Consider the following 20,447-nt stretch of genomic DNA (forward strand, 5'->3'; position numbering starts at 1 on the left):
TGTGTGTGTGTGTGTGTGTGTGTCTGTGTGTGTGTGTGTGTGTGTGTGTGTGTGTGTTTGTGCGCGTGTGTGTGTGTGTGTGTGTGTGTGTGTGTGTGTGTGTGTGTGTGTGTGTGTGTGTGCGTGCGTTCACTCTGTAATGCTGAGTGAACACACCCAACTAGATGTCCCAGTGTTGCAAAAAAAACAAATCATTGGGGCTTTTATTTCACTACCACTGATTGGATAGACAGGAGCCTGTCTCCAGAAATCACAATAATCCTCTTAGATAAAACAAACCCCCCCCGTCGTCCAATCCTCTGCTTCGATTCCTCACTCTCTACTCCTCTCCCTCCCTCCAACCCTCCCTTTCCCTCTCTCTCCTGTGCCCATCTCGGGTGGGTGGGGAGTTTAATCCAAGTAGATTACACTGTAAATTGGGCAGGCAGAGGAGGCAGCACTGGAACTAGGCAAATCTGTGGCTGCGACGTCCCGCCTTTTTCCCCAGGATATTTTCTCTTATCCACACGTCTCTCTTCCCTTGACGACACGTCTGCCTGGTCTCTACGTGACTTTTTCTACGTGGTCATTTGCTTTGAGCTAGCAGGGACCAAGAGGAATCCTTTACCAGCAGGACAGAGGACTATGGACTATGCTGTGTGACAGACACCACAACTTATCGGAGAGTCTTCTTCTGTGGTGCCTTGGATGATAGACAGGAGGACCTAATGATTTCTTCTTACTGTGGAGAGATTTTTGGCGTCTAAACGTAGAACTTTTAACCAGGATGCGCAGACGACAAGAGGTTTGGGACCTGTAAAGATTGAAGAGTGGTACAGTATCGTAACGGTCTAAAGTTTTGGGATGATGATGAGATAACAAGCAAGCTGAGGAGGAGGAGGATGACAGCGGCCAGACGGGTATTACGGATCATAGCAGAGTGTATAAAAATTCCGCTCGTTCAACATAATCAAAAGGGGAGATATTGGGGCCTCGCTTTAGCCAAGATGAGTAAACCTTTCCTGGCAAATGCAACGGGACACTCCTCAACACTTCCCTGAGGTGTAGAAGGCGGTAGGTGTGTTGCTCTGCGTGCTGAGAAACTGTGAAGATGCCAACGCCCGTTGTCAGCAGGATGGGACACGGGGCCGGGGGTCTGCGGCTGGGCCTGTGGATCCTGTTCTTCTGCTGGCTCTGCCTCACTGCACATGCTCAGATGAAGATACCACCTGAGACGTGAGTACTGTACTACCTACCCCCAAACGGACTTTCCTTTAAAGGGGCCATCTGTAATTGGTACATACATTTTGTGATGATATTATAGCCATTGATTCTTGAAGAATTGAATTGATATCTGCCTCATGAGCTTAGATCAACTGTCTTACTCCATCAGAACCCATCAGAACCCAACATGTTCTGTAGCTAAACATTAAATTGTAAACGAACACTATAACATCAAAACTTCAAAGATTATTACTCTGACATTACTCTGACAGCTAGCTCAGCATAGTCATGCCGTCTAAGGCCAACAGAGACACGGGGACAGAGTTTAAACCCAGGTGCTTAAATATGATTGCTGTTGTTGTCAGGTCTGTGGTTTTTAGAGCATGCGCAAGTTTAATGTCGAGTCTCATTTGCAATGTTCTGCAAAAGTCACCTCACTTTCCACTAGGGGTCAGTGAAATTGCGCATCTGATTAAATCAGATAATTGAATGGTTTTCTAGATTCTAGAATATAAACCACTTTATTTGTATCCACACATATATCAATACTGTTCTATATTATATTAAGGTTAATTGTATAATAATTCATATAAATAATCACTGTCATGCATTCCAGGCGGTGTGACAACACTTAAGACTGCAGGTAGAGTGTATCGGCAGCTAATGCATACCCTAGAATGCAATAATGTTCCATGGATCATGCTGCATTCATAATAATAATAATAATAATAATAACTTAGATGTATATAGCGCCTTTCTCAGACCCAAGGACGCTTTACAGATTTCATAGACAGACAGAACAGAAAAACAAAACAAAGAAACAAAGACAACGAGAGTGACAAAACTAGACTAGAGGCCAAAGGCCTTAGAGAACAGGTGGGTTTTGAGGGCTGATTGAAAGGTGTCCAGGGTAGGGGCGTTGCGGATCGCTGTGGGGAGAGTTCCAGAGGGTGGGAGCTGCCACACTGAAGGCTCTGCCCCCGAAGGTCCGTAGGTTGGTGCGGGGGGGTGGAGAGTAGGCCCATGCCTAGGCACCGCAGGTTCCGGGAAGGGGTGTGTTGACAGAGAAGGTCAGTGAGGTATTGGGGGGCGCAGGCGTGGAGGGATTTGTAGGTGAGGAGGAGGATTTTGTAGGTGATGCGGGACTTGACTGGAAGCCACCTGGATATTTGCGTGGAGCTTCGTATTGGTTGGTTCTGATACTCAACCGAAACTGGTATCATCTTTCTACAACGAGTTTCCAAGTTTCAAATATTAGAGATTCCTAGTTCTGACATATCATGAATGCAGCATAAGTTTCTCCAGGCCCAAAGACTACTTTCCAAATAAGGATCCGTCAGATTAGAACATTAAATCTAATCTAACGTTAAATATCACAGACATCATTTCAGAGAAAGCAAACAGTTTGAGCACTGAGGGGACTGTAGCGACACAATACAAAGACTCAACACACAACACACTCACCATGCTACACACAACACACAACACACTCGCCATGCTACACACAACACACTCACCATGCTACACACAACACACAACACACTCGCCATGCTACACACAACACACAACACACTCACCATGCTACACACAACACACAACACACTCACCATGCTACACACAACACACAACACACTCACCATGCTACACACAACACACTCACCATGCTACACACAACACACAACACACTCACCATGCTACACACAACACACAACACACTCACCATGCTACACACAACACACTCACCATGCTACACACAACACACAACACACTCACCATGCTACACACAACACACAACACACTCACCATGCTACACACAACACACTCACCATGCTACACACTCACCCTGCTACACACAACACACAACACACTCGCCATGCTACACACAACACACTCACCATGCTACACACAACACACAACACACTCACCCTGCTACACACAACACACAACACACTCACCATGCTACACACAACACACTCACCATGCTACACACAACACACAACACACTCACCCTGCTACACACAACACACAACACACTCACCATGCTACACACAACACACAACACACTCGCCATGCTACACACAACACACACACCATGCTACACACAACACACAACACACTCGCCATGCTACACACAACACACAACACACTCGCCATGCTACACACAACACACTCACCCTGCTACACACAACACACAACACACTCGCCATGCTACACACAACACACTCACCATGCTACACACAACACACAACACACTCACCCTGCTACACACAACACACAACACACTCACCATGCTACACACAACACACTCACCATGCTACACACAACACACAACACACTCGCCATGCTACACACAACACACACACCATGCTACACACAACACACAACACACTCGCCATGCTACACACAACACACAACACACTCGCCATGCTACACACAACACACAACACACTCACCATGCTACACACAACACACTCACCCTGCTACACACAACACACAACACACTCACCATGCTACACACAACACACACACCATGCTACACACAACACACTCACCATGCTACACACAACACACAACACACTCACCATGCTACACACAACACACAACACACTCACCATGCTACACACAACACACAACACTCTCACCATGCTACACACAACACACAACACACTCACCATGCAAAATACTGTGAAAATACAGTGTCAAATCCAGGCTGTGCTGGGTATTTATTTACAGTTTTTCTCTATCGCTTAAACACTAACATCGGAACCTCAAACACAAAGACCAAAACCTGAAACTGGTGTATTTTATCTCACACCAATTCTTCACCATGACAAACACATTTCTTGCTTATCACTCATTTTGCAGCCTTAAACCACACAGTTAACAAAACACTAAACACAATTCTCTACATTTGGCACAATCTTCCTTGCTAAAATATCTTAATTAATAATGGAAAACACTACCATTGAGAATGCTAAACTCAAACCACCAATGAAATGAAATGAACCTTTATTTAATGAAATGAAACTCAAACCACCAATCACACATTATGTAAATGACCATTTCAATTTGATTTGATTTGAGGCTAATTGGGTGTCTCCTATAAATGGAGGGTGTGTCAAGTGTTATGGGAGCACAGCAAAATGCTCTAGGCACAGGGTCAGCCATAGTCAGCGTCCCCTCGAGCAATTAGGGGTTAAGTGCCTTGCTCAAGGCCACAACAGCAGTGGTAGGCACCTTAGATATGATGCCAGCAACCCTCCAGTCACCAGCTGACATGCAGCCGCCACCTGAGGCGGGGATCGAACCAGCGACCTTCAGATTGCTAGCCGGCCTCTCTAACCTCCAGGCTCCCTGCTGCCCCTTTCGAAAGTCAGAGGAAACAGATGGTTTGTAATTCTTATCCAATTTGATCAGAAATAGTCATTTGATCCAGTACAGTCATTTGTAATAATAATAACAAAAAATGAGTCTGACAGATGGTCTGTCTGATGAAATCTAGACTTATCTCAAGTTGCGCATGTCAGTCTACAAAACCAGATGAGATGAGTGTAGATTCTTTCAGATCTATATGTTTCTCATCTGGTTTTCATGAGCCTGTCAGCGTTCCACAGCCAAAGGCTTTTAAACCAGATGAGATGAGTAGATTTCCCCCAAATAGTCTGTATTTCTAAACACTGTTGGCTCAGTTTGGTTGGGATGTGTGGGTTTTCAACAGCTATCAACAAAATCAAACACTCAACTACATAGCACACGGTGAACAAAATGCACCAGTACCGTTTTACCTACAGTATAAGGAATTGCATGACGGCACAGGATGGGGTTATCAACAAGAAAACAGCAAAATCATCTGCTATCTTCATTGAGGGAGAGTACCTATGTTCCCCGGGTCCGCTGTTCCCCCGGGTCCTATGTTCCCCAGGTCCAATGTTAATAAACAAAATCACATCACGGTAAAAAAGCTCAGTCTTATTGTATCACCTGCATTTACATACGGTGAACAGCAATGTTGTCTTCACAAGTCTTTTGGTGGTCTACAGTTGACCTTTCCTAATAATGAGTCTCTCTGTGTGTGTTGAGGGGCTACAGTTTATCAGTCATTGGTCATCCTGCATGCACAAAAGCTGCATGAAAGCTGAAGAGGGTCTGTCGTTATGTCGTTAAGTCAAACGTTAAGTGTATATGGTAGGACGATGTTGGATGGGCTGAGGAAATATTGGGATACAGCCATGTGTGGGTTTAATTGGGATTCAACCAAGTGAGAAATTGATTTTTCTCAATGTCGTTGAAAACATTCAAAGTCTTGTTCACATGCAGTAAACAAATGTGAGTGTTCCACAAAAAAAAAGAGCCATTTAGCTGACGCTTTTATCCAAAGCTATATGGACAAAAGTATTGGGACACCCGAACATCACACCCATATGTGTTTTTTGAACTTCTCATTCCAAAATGTGTGCAGGCAAGTCAAGTTCTCCCAGACCCAACTCGGCAAACCATGTGATTATGGACCTCACTTTGTGTATGGGGGCATTGTCATGCTAAAACTAGAAAGGGCCTTCCCCAAACTGTTGCCACAAAGTTGGAAGTATACAATTCTCTAGAATTGCATTGTATGCTGTAGCATTACGATTTCCCCTCACTGGAACTAAGGGGCCTAACCCAAACCATGAAAACAGCCCCAGACCAGAATTGTGTCCTCATACTTTTGTCCATAGTGTACATTGCAAGTTTGAGGAAGCATTTTCAACCAACAGGTCAATCATACAGTAGCTGATGTGAGTCTCTCTGTTTGCACACTATAGTCTGATGGAAGACTGGTGCTTTGTGTTGATCTACAGCTGCCGTTTGAGGGCCTGATTACACATTGACCCTGATTTGTCCCTTCTCTCCCGCTACACTTGAACCATATCCAACTGTCACCAAAATCACAGCCCCCACAAAAATCCCATGTGCCAAGGAAATTAATCGCGCTTGAGTCAGCACTCTGCTCGCTGCTGAACGTCCACACACACACACACACACACACACACACACACACACACACACACACACACATACTTATCCTAGTACATTAGAGGATGTGATTTGCCGGCAACAAAGCTAGGATTTGACCCCATCAAATCCCGTTGTGGAATTCATCCAGGTTTTTGCTCGGCTAGAAAATATTAGACATCCATTAGACCACTTGACTGTACTGATGGGGTGTTATAGTATTGACACATTTGACTAAATTCCATGCATCCCTTGGAGGACTATCTCGGCCTTTATAGTGATGAGGCAAAAAAAATCCCCACAGGCCAAACACATTATAAACACATTATCTGTCTGTTCTATCCTGTGCTTTACAGATTTGATTTGGCCCATAGTACCACCTGACAAACTGGATATTTTCTGGAGCTTACGTGTAGCCTAAAGCTCGCTTTGTTTCGAAAGTTGCCAACAGCTTTCACCCAGCCATTGCTTTTTTAAGCCTGTTTATCAAGGACAAAAATACTTGTCCCTGTTGCTTTTGAACCATTCATGACATACTATTTTTACACAGTATCCTACATAGTACATCGTCATCTCCGCCTCATACTGTTAAAGCAGAGTGGCCAACTTTCCTCACATTTCTCACACATTTCTCACTCACTGAGCAGGGTTGTGTTCAGCAGGAAATGGTCCAGAGGGGAACGTGGCGGTCATAATGATGACTGTGGTCATGCTGGACCCTGCCCTCACCCATTTGTTAGGGACGGGGGCCAGGGAGCCACGCTGGCACACAGATGGCTACGCAGGTTGGACGCTGTGTTTTCAGAGGAAGCTCCTGTAATCAGATCTGCCCCCCCCCCTCCCCCGTGGTGTCCATCTACTGTATCAGAATGTGTATTTGTGTGAGAGATTTGTTTTTTCGTACAGGAAGTGTCTTGAAGCTGTCGTTGGAAACAAAGGCTTCTCCACCGAGTATTACATATATTTCAGTTAGCATGTTCAATACTTCTTTCCTGTAACTTTATCCTTTATGTAAAGTTATTGCATATAACTTTTGGATTGGATTGGAGTGTTAACATTTCTTTAGCTGTGTAGTTTTATTTAGTTAACTTAATACCAATGTCTGGTCTACATTTCATGTGAATAGCTGCAATGGAAATCATGTTTCATATTATGCTGTTCTTTTTTTTTGAATTACAGTATTATGTTGAATATTTATTTCTCCCACTTTATGTCTATGATCTATTATAATAGAAGATCTTTTTTATCTTTGGATGGGCTGAACAATTAGTTACAGACAGACACACACACACACACACACAGACACACACACACACACACACACACACACACACACACACACACACAGCTGCCTAACAGCAGGTAGTTTATGAATGTGTGTCATGCTGGGAATCCTCAGATGATCCGGACCTGTGTGATAGTGTCATAATCCTTTCTCTGCTCTTGCCCTTCCATACCTGTAGCACCCCCTGCTCGTCTCCCAGGCTGTCGCTGTCCTGAACCCCACTGATAGCTCAACCCTGAGGAGGCTAGCTCATCTGATAACCCTGAGCAGGCTAGCTCATCTGATAGCTCAACCCTGAGGAGGCTAGCTCATGTGATAACCCTGAGGAGGCTAGCTCATGTGATAACCCTGAGGATGCTTGCTCACCTGATAGCTCGACCCTGAGGAAGCTAGCTCATCTGTTAACCCTGAGGAGGCTAGCTCATCTGTTAACCCTGAGGAGGCTAGCTCATCTGATAACCCTGAGGAGGCTAGCTCATCTGATAACCCTGAGGAGGCTAGCTCATCTGATAGCTCAACCCTGAGGAGGCTAGCTCAGTGGTCTTCAACCAGGGGTCCGCGACCCCTAGGGGGTCCGCAGAGGTACTGCAGGGGGTCCGCCAATTTTTGTCATAATAATTGACAATTGTTCACCAAATTGACAATTGTTCACCAAAATAATTTGTGAGAATTAAAAAATATAACAAAAATGATATTGAGTAAAGTACAAGCATTAATAGGCAATAATACGCTACTTTTGACCAAAACTATTTACAAAATAAATGATTCCCATAATGCAGAGTCTAACATAACGTTAGCTAAAAAAAAAAACACCTGTCTAGCAAGCTAGGTGTTGGCTAAAATGGTGCAGTTCGGTCTTCGTTGTGAAATTAACGTTAATCAATAACGGGAAATTATATTTTTCTATAAATCATAAACACATACTGTATAGGCTAATAACCCAGCATATAAATAATAAGGTGGAATAAAAGGTGAATTAAGTAAATATAAAAGTTATTATAGGCCTTAAAATGTGACGCATTAAAAAATATATATATACATATGGGGGTCCCTGTTCTGTTTGTCTCGCGTCCAAGGGGTCCTTGGGCTGAAAAAGGTTGAAGACCCCTGGCTGTTAACCCTGAGGAGGCTAGCTCATCTGATAACCCTGAGGAGGCTAGCTCATGTGATAACCCTGAGGAGGCTAGCTCATCTGTTAACCCTGAGGAGGCTAGCTCACCTGATAGCCCCGATGAGGCTAGCTCATCTGATAACCCTGAGGAGGCTAGCTCATCTGTTAACCCTGAGGAGGTTAGCTCATCTGATAACCCTGAGGAGGCTAGCTCATCCACTTCCCCTCTAAAGCCTCTGACTGACTGATCTCTACCATGCTCTAAGCTTCTCGCAATAGGCCTTCATCCCAATTCCAGCAGTCACCAACCCACCATTATTGCACCCAGCCATGTGAATCCTTTAGCTTTGTTGTTCATCTATTATTTATTGTTGTGCCTCCAATATTGGTTACCACTGCAGCAATAGTGGTACAATTCATAGTCAATATTCATGGGTTCATGTTCACTTGCTGTTCTTTCATAAAGACACAGCCTACATGTGTACGGTATGTTGGGTGTTAGCGCACACAGTATCTCATCTGATACATAGATGAGAGCCCTGCATAAGTAATGAGACAGTGCAGCATTTTTTCTTCTTTTGGCTCTACACTCCAAAATGTTGGACTTTAAATCATCAAGTTAAAGTAGAGATTCTCTCAGCTTTTATTTGATGGTAGCCTATTTGTGTACATATTGGTTTCACCATTCAGAAATGACAACACTTTTTCTGTATAGTCCCCCTTCAGGGTACCCAAACGTGATGGGACAATTGGCTTGACAGGTGTTTCTGGTTCTGTTCATTGCTTTGATGGAAGCATCCCCCCCCCCATCAATAGTTCAGTCAGCAGCCTGTCAGAACGAAGCAAAACCAAGGCTCATTCACATGTTTCTGCCGTCAGTTCTGGGCTATGAAAACAATCGGTCAATGGGTCAAAAGTTAATAATAGAAGCGGAATATGAAGTTTAACATGGGTTTCAATGCGGAAACATGCTTTTTGGCACCAGAAACACAGCATTTCATCACTTGGACACCTGGTATAGCTGGCTTCAAAGTCTCTGCAGTATTACTGCCCTGGTTCATGTAGTGGTGACACTGCATGATGGACATTTTTGACCCGAAAATATGATTTTATTCACATCTGCAAGCTACATTCATCCTCTGTGTTTATGGACTGGACTAGATAATAGATTATACAGTACATCCCTGATCTCTCTCTGTCTATTTCAGGGTGCAAGGGTGGGCCGGTCTCCTGTCAGTGCAACTGCGAGAAATTTCCACAAGATACTCTGGATCTCTCTATCTGCAAAAGGTAAAGCATGAGTGTTTAATGAGCTCAATACACTTGGGTGACTCTTTTTACCACAAGTGCCAATGTCTTTTCTCTTTCTCTCTCTCTCTGTGTGTGTGTGTGTGTGTGTGTGTGTGTGTGTGTGTGTGTGTGTGTGTGTGTGTGTGTGTGTGTGTGTGTGTGTGGACCACCTAATAATGAGCAGTCTCTCTCTCTCGCTCTCCCTCTCTAGCGGTAAAGTGGGGACTCCAAAACTTTGTCATGATCTGATGCTGTCAGAACTCTAACATGTTCAGATCATGTTTTTAAGACCTTCTGTGGTGATTGACTGCAGTCTTACAATAATTATGTATCAGTTGAAGGATTTTTGCCCCTTGCAAAATTCAAGATGAAGAGGTACCTAAAAGTCCTATAGGCCTACTAAAAGTATTTTTATTATTTATTTATTATTTATTATTATAATTTATTTATAAATAATTGTGAATATGTGAATATGTGTCTGTTTTATTTTGGAGGACGGTGTGTAGATTGATGTAGTGAAGGTAGGCAACTTTTTTATTTGTTTTGTTTTTTGGCAGCGAGACCCTGCAGAAAAATGAGCAAGCGAAAGTACCTCAGTGGTGCACAAAAACGGCAAGAGCAATATAAAATGTAACAAAATGCAGCGAAACTTCCCAAAATTTCATATTTTCTCACAAACCGACCCAATGCAGCTTCTGCGACTAACACACAGGTACAACATGGATGTGAGTGCACGTGTGTGTGTGTGTGTGTGTGTGTGTGTGTGTGTGTGTGTGTGTGTATGTGTGCATGCGTGTGTGTGTGTGTGGTCACCTCGTCACAGACGTGCAGAGCGAAGAACAGCACGGCTAAGTTCTATGCACGATCACCACTTGCTGTGGAAAGACGGATATTGAACTCAAGTGTTGAACACTTTGCTTAATGCTTCTATATGCTTCTATATCACTCACTCACTTTACATAGCTTTCTCTGTATGAAATGCTGGTGTTGCTGATTGAATTATCATCGGACTGGTAGTCACACACGTGCAGGCCAGGCACTTGATCTCATACCCGCATATTTGAAATACTTTTTCCTCTGTCAAATCATAATTACGTAATGAATCTCTACAAAGCTGTCAACAATAATACCCTATTGTAACAAACTGAGGTAAACACTGAAGTAGATTTTCACCCGCCCAAAAACTTGAGTGTCAACAAAAAAAGGCATAACTGGGCACACGATTGAAAGAAGAAAATGTGTTTATTTGCTGTAAACATCTAAAATGAATGATGTCACACAGATCAACTGCAGTGGGTAAAATATCCTCTTGTGTAAGAGGCTGAGCGCTGATTGGCTAATTCTTTGACCCACGACCTCCTCTCTTCTTGGTGATGCGTCGGAGGGTGAACCGTGACACCAGGTGGGCCTCAGCAGCTGTGCGGGTGTCTGACTCGTACAAGGTACAGTGACGTTGGCTGTGGCCTTAGCCACCCTGCTCCTCTGGTGAGCTTTAGCCATGGGTTCTGTGGTGGCCAGTTTGGTCATCACCTCTGCAACTCTCCTCCTCCACACAGTCCCGCTAGCTTTCGGCCTCTCCCCGCTCGTAAGGTCAGTGACATGAAAACAAAGTGGATTGACGGTTGGTTTATCCTTCGCCACACTGGTCTTCCTTTCGTGAGCGTTGGTAATGTTCATTGTGGTGGCCAGTTTGGTCATCTCTGGCATGTTATAGACCACTACAACATTCCTCCCCCACATGGTCTCATTGGCATCAGCCATCTCCCCACTCCTGAAGTCGGTTACATGGATATGAGGGGGACTAACAGTGGGTGAAGCCTCAGCCATGCTGGTCCTCTGGTGAGCGTTGGTAATGTTCCTTGTGGTGTCTGTGTCCAGTTTGGTAATCTCTGGCATGTTATAGACCTCTACAACATTCCTCCTCCACATGGTCTCATTGGCATCAGCCATCTCCCCACTCCCGAAGTCGGTTACATGGATAAGAGGGGGACTAACAGTGGGTGAAGCCTCAGCCACGTTGGTCCTCTCGTGAGTGTTGGTAATGTTATCTGTGGTGGTCAGTTTTGTCTGTATCCTGCCATCATCCACTACAACATCCCTCCTCCACACGGTCTCATTGGCCTTAGTCATCTCCCCACTCCTGAAGTCGGTTACCTGGATATGAGGGGGACTAACAGTGGGTGAAGCCTCAGCCACGGTTGTCCTCTGGTGAGTGTTGGTAATGTTATCTGTGGTGGCTAGTTTTGTCTCCTGTATCCTGCCATCAACCTCTCCAACCTCCCTGCTCCACACAGTCACATTCTCGTTAGCCATCTCCCCACTCTTGAGGTCAGTTGTGTGGCTACGAGGGGCTCTGATGGTGGGTGTGGTAATAGCCATTACCCTGGTCCTAGGGTGAGAGCGTTCCGGGGTCGTCGTCACTTCGGTGAGCCAGCTTGCCCAGCGGTTGAAGAGGTCCGTCAGGGCCGTCTGGGTGTCTACCTTTGTAGACAAAGTGTGTCTGTGTCACAAAGTGTGTTTGTGTCTGGGTGTCATCTTTTTAATATTGCCTTTAAATGACTAAATAATTAAATTAAGATAATATAATGATTAAAGCACTTTGAGCTGCAACGTTTGCAGGGAAAGTGCTATACAAATAAAGTTATTATTATTATTATTATTATTATTATTATTATTATTATTATTATTATTATTATTATTACCTGGAGCGGAGGAGTGCTGGCCCACTGCCGGGGCACCATGGGGGGCATGAGTGTGTCCATAAAGACCTCCCTGTCCGGGAGCTCCAGGATGTTGAGGGCCACCAAAATGCCAATGCAAACAACTACAATGGAAAACTTCATAGCTATTTTAAAAAGAGCTCAAATCCAGCAAATAGAAAACACAGCCGCACTCAAAGAGAAACAGTTGAGTTGTGTATGTTCGGAGTGTTCGTTTGAAAGGTTGAAAAGAGGTTGTCCAGGTTACTGTCATAGAGTGGTCTATGATGTCACGGTGAGCAGCTAGAATGTTAGACATTATAAAGACTTCGTCAACTTCGTCGACATTATAAAGACGCGTGCGTGCGTGCGTGCGTGGCAAGGCAAGTTTATTCGTATAGCACATTTCATACAACAGTGGCAATTCAAAGTGTTTTTACATATAGCATTAAAATACAGAAAAAAGTAGGATAGTGAGAAAATAGAAAATGACAAGAATAGATACATAGAGAATAAGTAGATAAACATTTAACAATATCATGAGCCAATGAATAAAAAGATATAGTAAAACGATAAAAGTGTTATTTCTGCAACTGCAATCAAGCGCGGCTCTTCCCGATATGGCGATTGCAGGTCTGTATTCAACCGCTATCCTGGCCGATACGGTGTGTGAGATCGCAGTGTAATATGAAACATTTGCAAACACATTTAGTGCTTGGATTATGGATCATAAAACTCATAAATGCTGCAGGTATAAGAAGTAAAAAGATAATGTGTTTAATAAGATAATAGATAATAGATAAAAGGCATAGATAGAGTGTTAGTGTTTATGCAGTGGTGGTCATGCAGCTAAATATGCGTGCGTGCATACTGACAAATCCCACAATATCATATGATGTTGTGAGATGGTCCAAAACGTCCCACAGCTCACCAGTATGGCCATGGTACCTTACACACATGTGTCCTAGTTTCCTGTGTCACCATGTTCCAACGCTAGAACAGCCATGAGGGGTCATGTGAGTAAATAAAAAAGTTATATCTTTGCACTCGAAAAGGACCCTCCTTTCATGACTTTTCCTAGATATGTGTGTTCTACCACCCAGTATCCTTACATTTTCTAAATCACATCAGGATAAGCTAGTATAAAGCTATTTTGCAGTTTTTCTGTGTAGGAAGCAGGCTAATTTACAAGACGGCCAACGAGTGGTCGTTGTGTGTAAATAGCAGCTGATCATTGTAAAGAGATCTTTTGAGACGGCTCTTTTAGTAGGTAAAAATGCACAGCTGTTCTAGTGTTAACTGTACTAGCAAGGTACCATGGTGCGTCCTGCAATAGTAGTGAGTGTGTTGTTGTTGGCCAGGTGATCACACTCTGCAGGTAGGGCTTCCCCCATGTGACGGTGAGGGAGAGCGAGGGCACACTTCCCCACACCGAACAGACACACACACACCAACGAGATCACACCAACAGACACACACACTAACGGGATCACACCAACAGACACATAATACTAACGGGATCACACTAACGCCCCAGGCTAGGAACCAGCCCTCTTTATAGTAATGCTCATCAGGATTTTGTTCCCTCTACTTATCCAAAGTCCAAATTCTGTTTGTTTGTTTGTTTGTCTCGACACTGTCTCAGTCAGACTGTATTTCCCTGATTGAAAGAAGTATGTTAAATAGCTTAGTTTGGGGAGTTTACGTATGTCTCAACATTTGATATTGTAATATAATATTGTGTGATGTCGTGATTAATCTATCTGTGAATTGCTTAGGGTAGAATTAGACCTGAATGAGGGCAATCCTAATCCATCATGGCTGAATTCAGTCCTCACCAGAGTAGCGTAATTTTTCTGAAAGCTTTTGCTCATCTCATGCCCTCAGCATGTGGGTTGCTTGGATTAATTGGGATTAGTGAATGATTTAATCGGGTAATACAAATTAATTAAAAATATATATTATAATAATAATAAGGAAAGCCGGTAGCGTCACCTGGTTCATTGGCAGGTTAGGGCTTCCTCTATCTTCCTGTAAACAATAAACCTCAAAGAACAATTTACCCAACACACCTCATCCACATTAAGAATCTGCTGTCCGAGGGGAAAACGTGGTTATTTGACAACAATAGAGCTATCGGAACTGAACACACAGACAAGAAAAGGGGAGGCGAAGTTGATTTAGTACTATCCATATTATCCGTTGTCTCGAACTTAAGTATTCAAAGTGTATTCAATTTGATAATATCTCCCCATAGCCATCAGGACTCTGAACACCTCCCTCTAGCCCCCTCCTCACTGTCATAACCAACATGCATACGATTGTCTGTTGTTGTCTATTGTGCACTTTGCACTTTGTTTTGTTATATTGTGTGACGCAGAGATCAATATGCTGTACCGAAAACAAATTCCACCGGCTTTGAACTTGGCTAATAAACTATCTATCTATCTATCTATCTACCTACCTATCTATCAGAAACTGAAAGATGTGGAGCCTATAACCAGGATAGTGGAGATCAATGGGAGGGCCCAGGTCCAGGTGTTTGCAGAGGAAATACAGAACATGCTTGGACGGAAGATGAAGTCAGTGAAGGTGAGAACGGAGACACAAGTGATCTGTACACAGCACTCCAGTTGAGGGGGGATGAGGGGAGATGGCATCCCACCTGAAATAAAAACAGTCAAAATCATCCCCCTTCTAAAACTGCCATCCCCCCTTTCCATCCCTTATGTCATTTTATCAATGAACGTGGTATTACTGCTATTTCAACATTTTGTTTTGCGCATATTGAGTAAAATACTGTGGCCGAGGTCGCGAGGGGACACGCACACATGCAATGACATTTTTACCAAGTCACTGACACTGAAGTCACTGACGCTGTGGGGATGCTAAAATTGTCCCCATACGATAAAATCCACCATCCCCTCTGATTTTCTTTTACAACTTGAGTACTGGACACAAGTGATCTGTACATCCCAGTTATCTACCCGCTTCTGAAAGTCTGCACTTCCCCACATGGATTTAAAAGCATAGGATTGGTTTCCACCACTTCTCTTACACCAGTTCATTACTTTTTAAAAATATATACTGTATATGGGGGGAGTGCACACGTGTACACAAAAAGGGAAAAATAGAGAAAAGGGTAGAGAATTGTGCTTGTGGCACAGGAACCCTAAATGTCTTTGTTTTTGTTTTGTTTTCCACAGAAGTTACAAGAGAGTGCGGAGGACGCTGATCTGTACCATGACTTCAACTCCACTTTACGGGTTTGTCATTCTACCTGTCTGTGCGAACACACAACCTCATAATCCTACTACCATTATGATAAAAACTTAGCCAGGATTTGATTTAATCGCCCTTCTAGGAATGCCCCTGGTGTGCAGCCACTGTGACCAGGGAGATACTGAGGCCAGGTAGAGGAGAGGAGACAAATGCTGCTACGGGGGCCTGGAGGGCCCAAACTTTGATGTAGCTTCGCTAGGTCGTTAGGTAGCTCGAGTCCCTCACGTCAGATGAGTCAACTAAGCGCAGCTAGACCTGGAGAGAGTGGTGCTTTTCATTATCATTCATGTTATCTCTCTCCCCCTGTCTGTCTCTCTCTCTCTCTCTCTCTCTCTCTCTCTCTCTCTCTCTCTCTCTCTCTCTCTCTCTCTCTGTGATGTGTGTATCACACATACATATAAAATCTATAAATATTTATAAATAAGTCAAGACTAAAAACCCATCTTTTTAATATTGCCTTTAAATTACTAAATAGTTCAATGATGATTATATAATGATTAAAGCACTGCAACATTTGCAGGAAAAGTGCTATACAAATACAAGTTATTTCTATTATTATTTAAAAATTTGTTTTTCAGATTTGATCCCTTTTTCACCCAATTTGGTAGCCAATTGAACCCAACCTAGCATCCAATTATCCCCTGCCTATTGCGAAGGATCCGCCGCACGACCCCGTGGCCGGCAGTCCCAGAGGAGGCCGCCAGGCAGACTAGCTGACTGGCTCCTCGAGCCCAGCACCGTTATTCCGGCACCCCGGGGGCGCTGTTGCGCGACGGATCCTTGTCCGGAAATACTCCTATACCGCCCTCGGGAGCCCTATGGCTGGGGCACACACGGGGAGCGGCCGCCCAATATGCCGCTCCCCGTGTGTGCCCCAGCCATATCCGGATCTGGCGAGCTGGGATTCGAACCCAGTCCCCGGTGGGCAGCTTGCACTAGTGGCCAGTGCTTACACCGCTACACCACCGCGGGGCACATTATTATTATTATTATAAAGATATTCTAACAGCACCGCAATAGAGAACACCAGTCTCTATTGTGGTGACCCATGGCGAGGCCGCCTTTAGCCACGATGGCCCCAGACTTTGGAACGAGTTGAGGGTGGCAGAGAGTGTGGACATCTTTAAAAGAAAGCTTAAAACACACCTTTTTAGCCTGGCTTGTATCCCGAGTTTACCTCAGCTGGCACTTTTACTCCTATTTCTTATCTCTTATTTGTTGTTTTATTCCTGGTTTTATTGTGTTGTATTTTATTTACCATTGTTTTTATGCACATCACTTGGAGTTGCATTCAATGTATGACTTGTGCTATATAAATAAAGTTTGATTGATTGATTGACCAGTTAATAGGTGAACCCCATAAAAAAAGGCCTTATTGTCAGATACTGAACCTTTTTTCTTCATTATTCTCTATATGTACCTTATATACCTTGCGCCTGTTGTGTATTCCACAGTTTGACTATTATAATTCCATGCTTATCAACACGGTGGATGGCGACGGGAACTTTATCGAGCTGGGAGGAGAGTTTCCTCTGGAGGAGAACGAGCATTTCAACAACCTGCCAGTGAACACCATACAGAGTGACGTCCAGGTCCCCACCAACGTCTTCAACAGAGGTGCGTGTGTGTATGGAGCTACTCTGAGACGTGCTTTGTGCTACATGTACTTTATTAATTGATGTCGCTGAGGGATTTTTGTGAAAATGTGAGTCTACACGTGTGGAGTATTAAGATTTGGTCTTGGTGGAAGTGATGACAGGCGCACTTTCTATTACTCATCCTCTGCTGTGTTTACCCCCAATACTGGGGGTATTCTCTCTTTCTCAAGATCCCAACCTTTTGAATGGAATCTACAATTCAGAAGCTCTGAATGATGTCTTCATCAACAACTTCCAGAAGGATCCGACACTCACCTGGCAGTATTTTGGCAGCTCATCAGGATTCTTCCGAATTTACCCTGGTAAATACAGCACTGAACACTCAACACTACAGTACATTAGTGTTACTAATGATAAAGTACTACAGTAACTACAGTATGATAGAGCTCAGTAAGGTTCAATGGAAATGCGGGGAAATGTGAACTTTTCAAACTGAAAAAACAAAAGCGAAAAGTGAGTGGGCAGTTCTTACAAATGAAAAACAATTTGATTGCAAATCCGGAACTGGGAGCTTTTCGCCATCTGTCAAAACAGCACGGGTAGCGACCCTCAATCTGTAATGCGCTCCACATTTAACCAGGGGATGGTCCCTCAACATGTTATATTCAATAAGTAAGTAAGTAGCCTTGAGAACCGATGGTTCTCGAGCCTAATGGCCCTTAGGGCAGGAGTCTATCTCCTGTTTCCGTGGCGTAAGGCGGCTTCAAGTACACCCCCTGGACATGACGCTGTTATGTCGCAGGTTCTTACCCCCCAATCCAACCCTTAATGCTGAGTGCCAAGCAGGGAGGCATCGGGTACCATTTTTATAGTCTTTGGTTTGACTCGGCCGGGGATCGAACTCACAACCTGCCAATCTCAGGGCGGACACTCTAACCGCAAGGTCACTGAGCTGGTTCAATATGTACCTCTTTAAAATACAAAATGTGGTATTCTAATGATTCCTTAAGTCCTGACTAATCACAACCAGTGCATTATTTTTTGAATAGTATCGAGCCAGTGATTGCACTGTCACACTAACGTCAATAAATGGCCGTCTCCGTACCTCACTCTGCGTACTCTGGTATTGATGGTCCAGGTCTTCTAGTGTTAAATACCAAAGCTCAGACTGCCTCGAAAAGCTCACAAAAGTCACAAGCCGTGGCGTCGGTTTCCTCAGATGAGACAACTTGTATTTACTAGCAGTTGGAGTGGGGGTGACATACAGTAGGTTTCTGACGTGATTGACTACCGGGATTGACTATATTGACAATCTGTGTTCGTGATTGACGAACACAGATTGACTACCTTTACATTTTGGAATGCATTTGTGCCAGATGAGGGGGTGTGAAACTACCATTGGACTATAAGAACACAATACAGCATGGTGTATAATCCAGAATATATCATCACATTAAAACATAGCACAGCAATAATATGTAGAAACCAGACAACAACACAGGCCCTCTTAATCTGTAAATCTTAATAATCTTGACATATTTAAATGTATGTCCTGATGTTCTCTCATCGCAAAGACTCATTTGCTCATAGATAGATAGATAGATAGATAGATAGATAGATAGATAGATAGATAGATAGATAGATAGATAGATAGATAGATAGATAGATAGATAGATAGATAGATAGATAGATAGATAGATAGATAGATAGATAGATAGATAGATAGATAGATAGATAGATAGATAGATAGATAGATAGATAGATTGTTTATTAGCCACTGTTGTGAAGGCCCACAGTTTAGTTTCCCCCAAATCAGCCCTTTTGCCCTGTTATTTCCTTTCTTATTTTTCATACTATTTCTGTACGTTTTATGAAGGTGTATGTATTATTATTGTACTGTTTATGTATATGTTTGATGACGTAGTATATCCGGGGTGTGTCCGTGACCCGGATGTTAGGTTCGGTGGTGTATATATAAGAGACGGAAGTAGTCCGCGAGTCAGTGTGTGATGAGAATCAGAACGAGAGAGACCAAACGAGAGAGAGTAAAGAGAAGCCAATCTAAGATGGCGGATTCAGCAACACGCACCCCGTGCAGCAGCTGAAGACGCCAGGAAAGTGATTATTGAGTGTACCACTGTAGCCCGTTTAGTTGTGTTCCCGTTGGACCGCCTTGCCAGCAGCCGGCTGTTCAACGTGGGACCAAGCGAGACGCCAACTGGACATAATCGTCGCCTCCACGAGCGGACTGCGACCGAACACTGACTCCATCGGAGCTTCGACGCGGACCACCGGACCTGGGCCCTTCACCTCGTTGTGGACCACGAAGACGGCCCTTTCCCTCCGCGTTGCTACGTCACCCCCCCCCTTTCGTCTGCTACCTTCCTCGACGCACATGCCATCCAACCAGGCCTCAACGCGCACCACAGCCCTGGACTATAAGCCTGTTCAGGCCAGAGACTATGAGTGAGTGATTGAGTGTGTGTGTGGCCGGCGGGGAGGGAATGTATATACCTGGGGATGTATACATCAGTTCTGTAAATAAATGTGTTGTTCATATGTGATACCGTTACCGTGTGTTAGTTGTTTGTATGCTAATGCTAAGTACAAGGCTAATGCTAATGCTAGTTCCAATGCTAAATGCTAATGCTAATTACAAGGCTAATGCTAATGCTAGTTCCAATGCTAAATGCTAATGCTAATTCCCATGCTAATGCTAACGATAGTAACTGCTAGTCTAACGGTTTGCTGGCGCCCCCTGCCTGTATCCTCCTACACTGCCTATTTAGCTCCATTAGTTAGATAACCAGCCCCTTCCTAAATTATACAGTCCTTTTCAGCTACTCCCTGGTTACAATTGGTCCTTCGAGCCGGATCGGTAGTGTAGTGATAGCATGGCTGAGCGCAGCCAACCAGACCAGACAGTTACCCCCCCTTCTCCGCCCCCTGAGCCAGAGCCACGACCACAGAGAATCCCGCGGTTGCCT

General features: G+C 44.0%; 1 protein-coding gene across 1 annotated transcript in view; it reads left to right on the forward strand.

Annotated features, from left to right (window-relative positions):
• Positions 1-1,090: 1,090 nt before the first annotated feature.
• LOC308165327 (voltage-dependent calcium channel subunit alpha-2/delta-4-like) overlaps positions 1,091-20,447 on the forward strand; it is a gene marked incomplete at both ends in the record, with an annotated part of 66,783 nt that continues 47,426 nt past the window's right edge. The window contains 6 exons of the mRNA XM_080539485.1: positions 1,091-1,215; positions 9,800-9,881; positions 15,056-15,172; positions 15,787-15,846; positions 17,317-17,479; positions 17,691-17,822. Coding sequence (XP_080395611.1) covers positions 1,091-1,215; positions 9,800-9,881; positions 15,056-15,172; positions 15,787-15,846; positions 17,317-17,479; positions 17,691-17,822 — 679 coding nt within the window. The remainder of the gene's footprint in view (positions 1,216-9,799; positions 9,882-15,055; positions 15,173-15,786; positions 15,847-17,316; positions 17,480-17,690; positions 17,823-20,447) is intronic.

The sequence above is a fragment of the Nansenia antarctica genome (assembly GCF_963989245.1).
Source record: "Nansenia antarctica genome assembly, chromosome: 9".
Lineage (NCBI taxonomy): Eukaryota > Metazoa > Chordata > Actinopteri > Argentiniformes > Microstomatidae > Nansenia > Nansenia antarctica.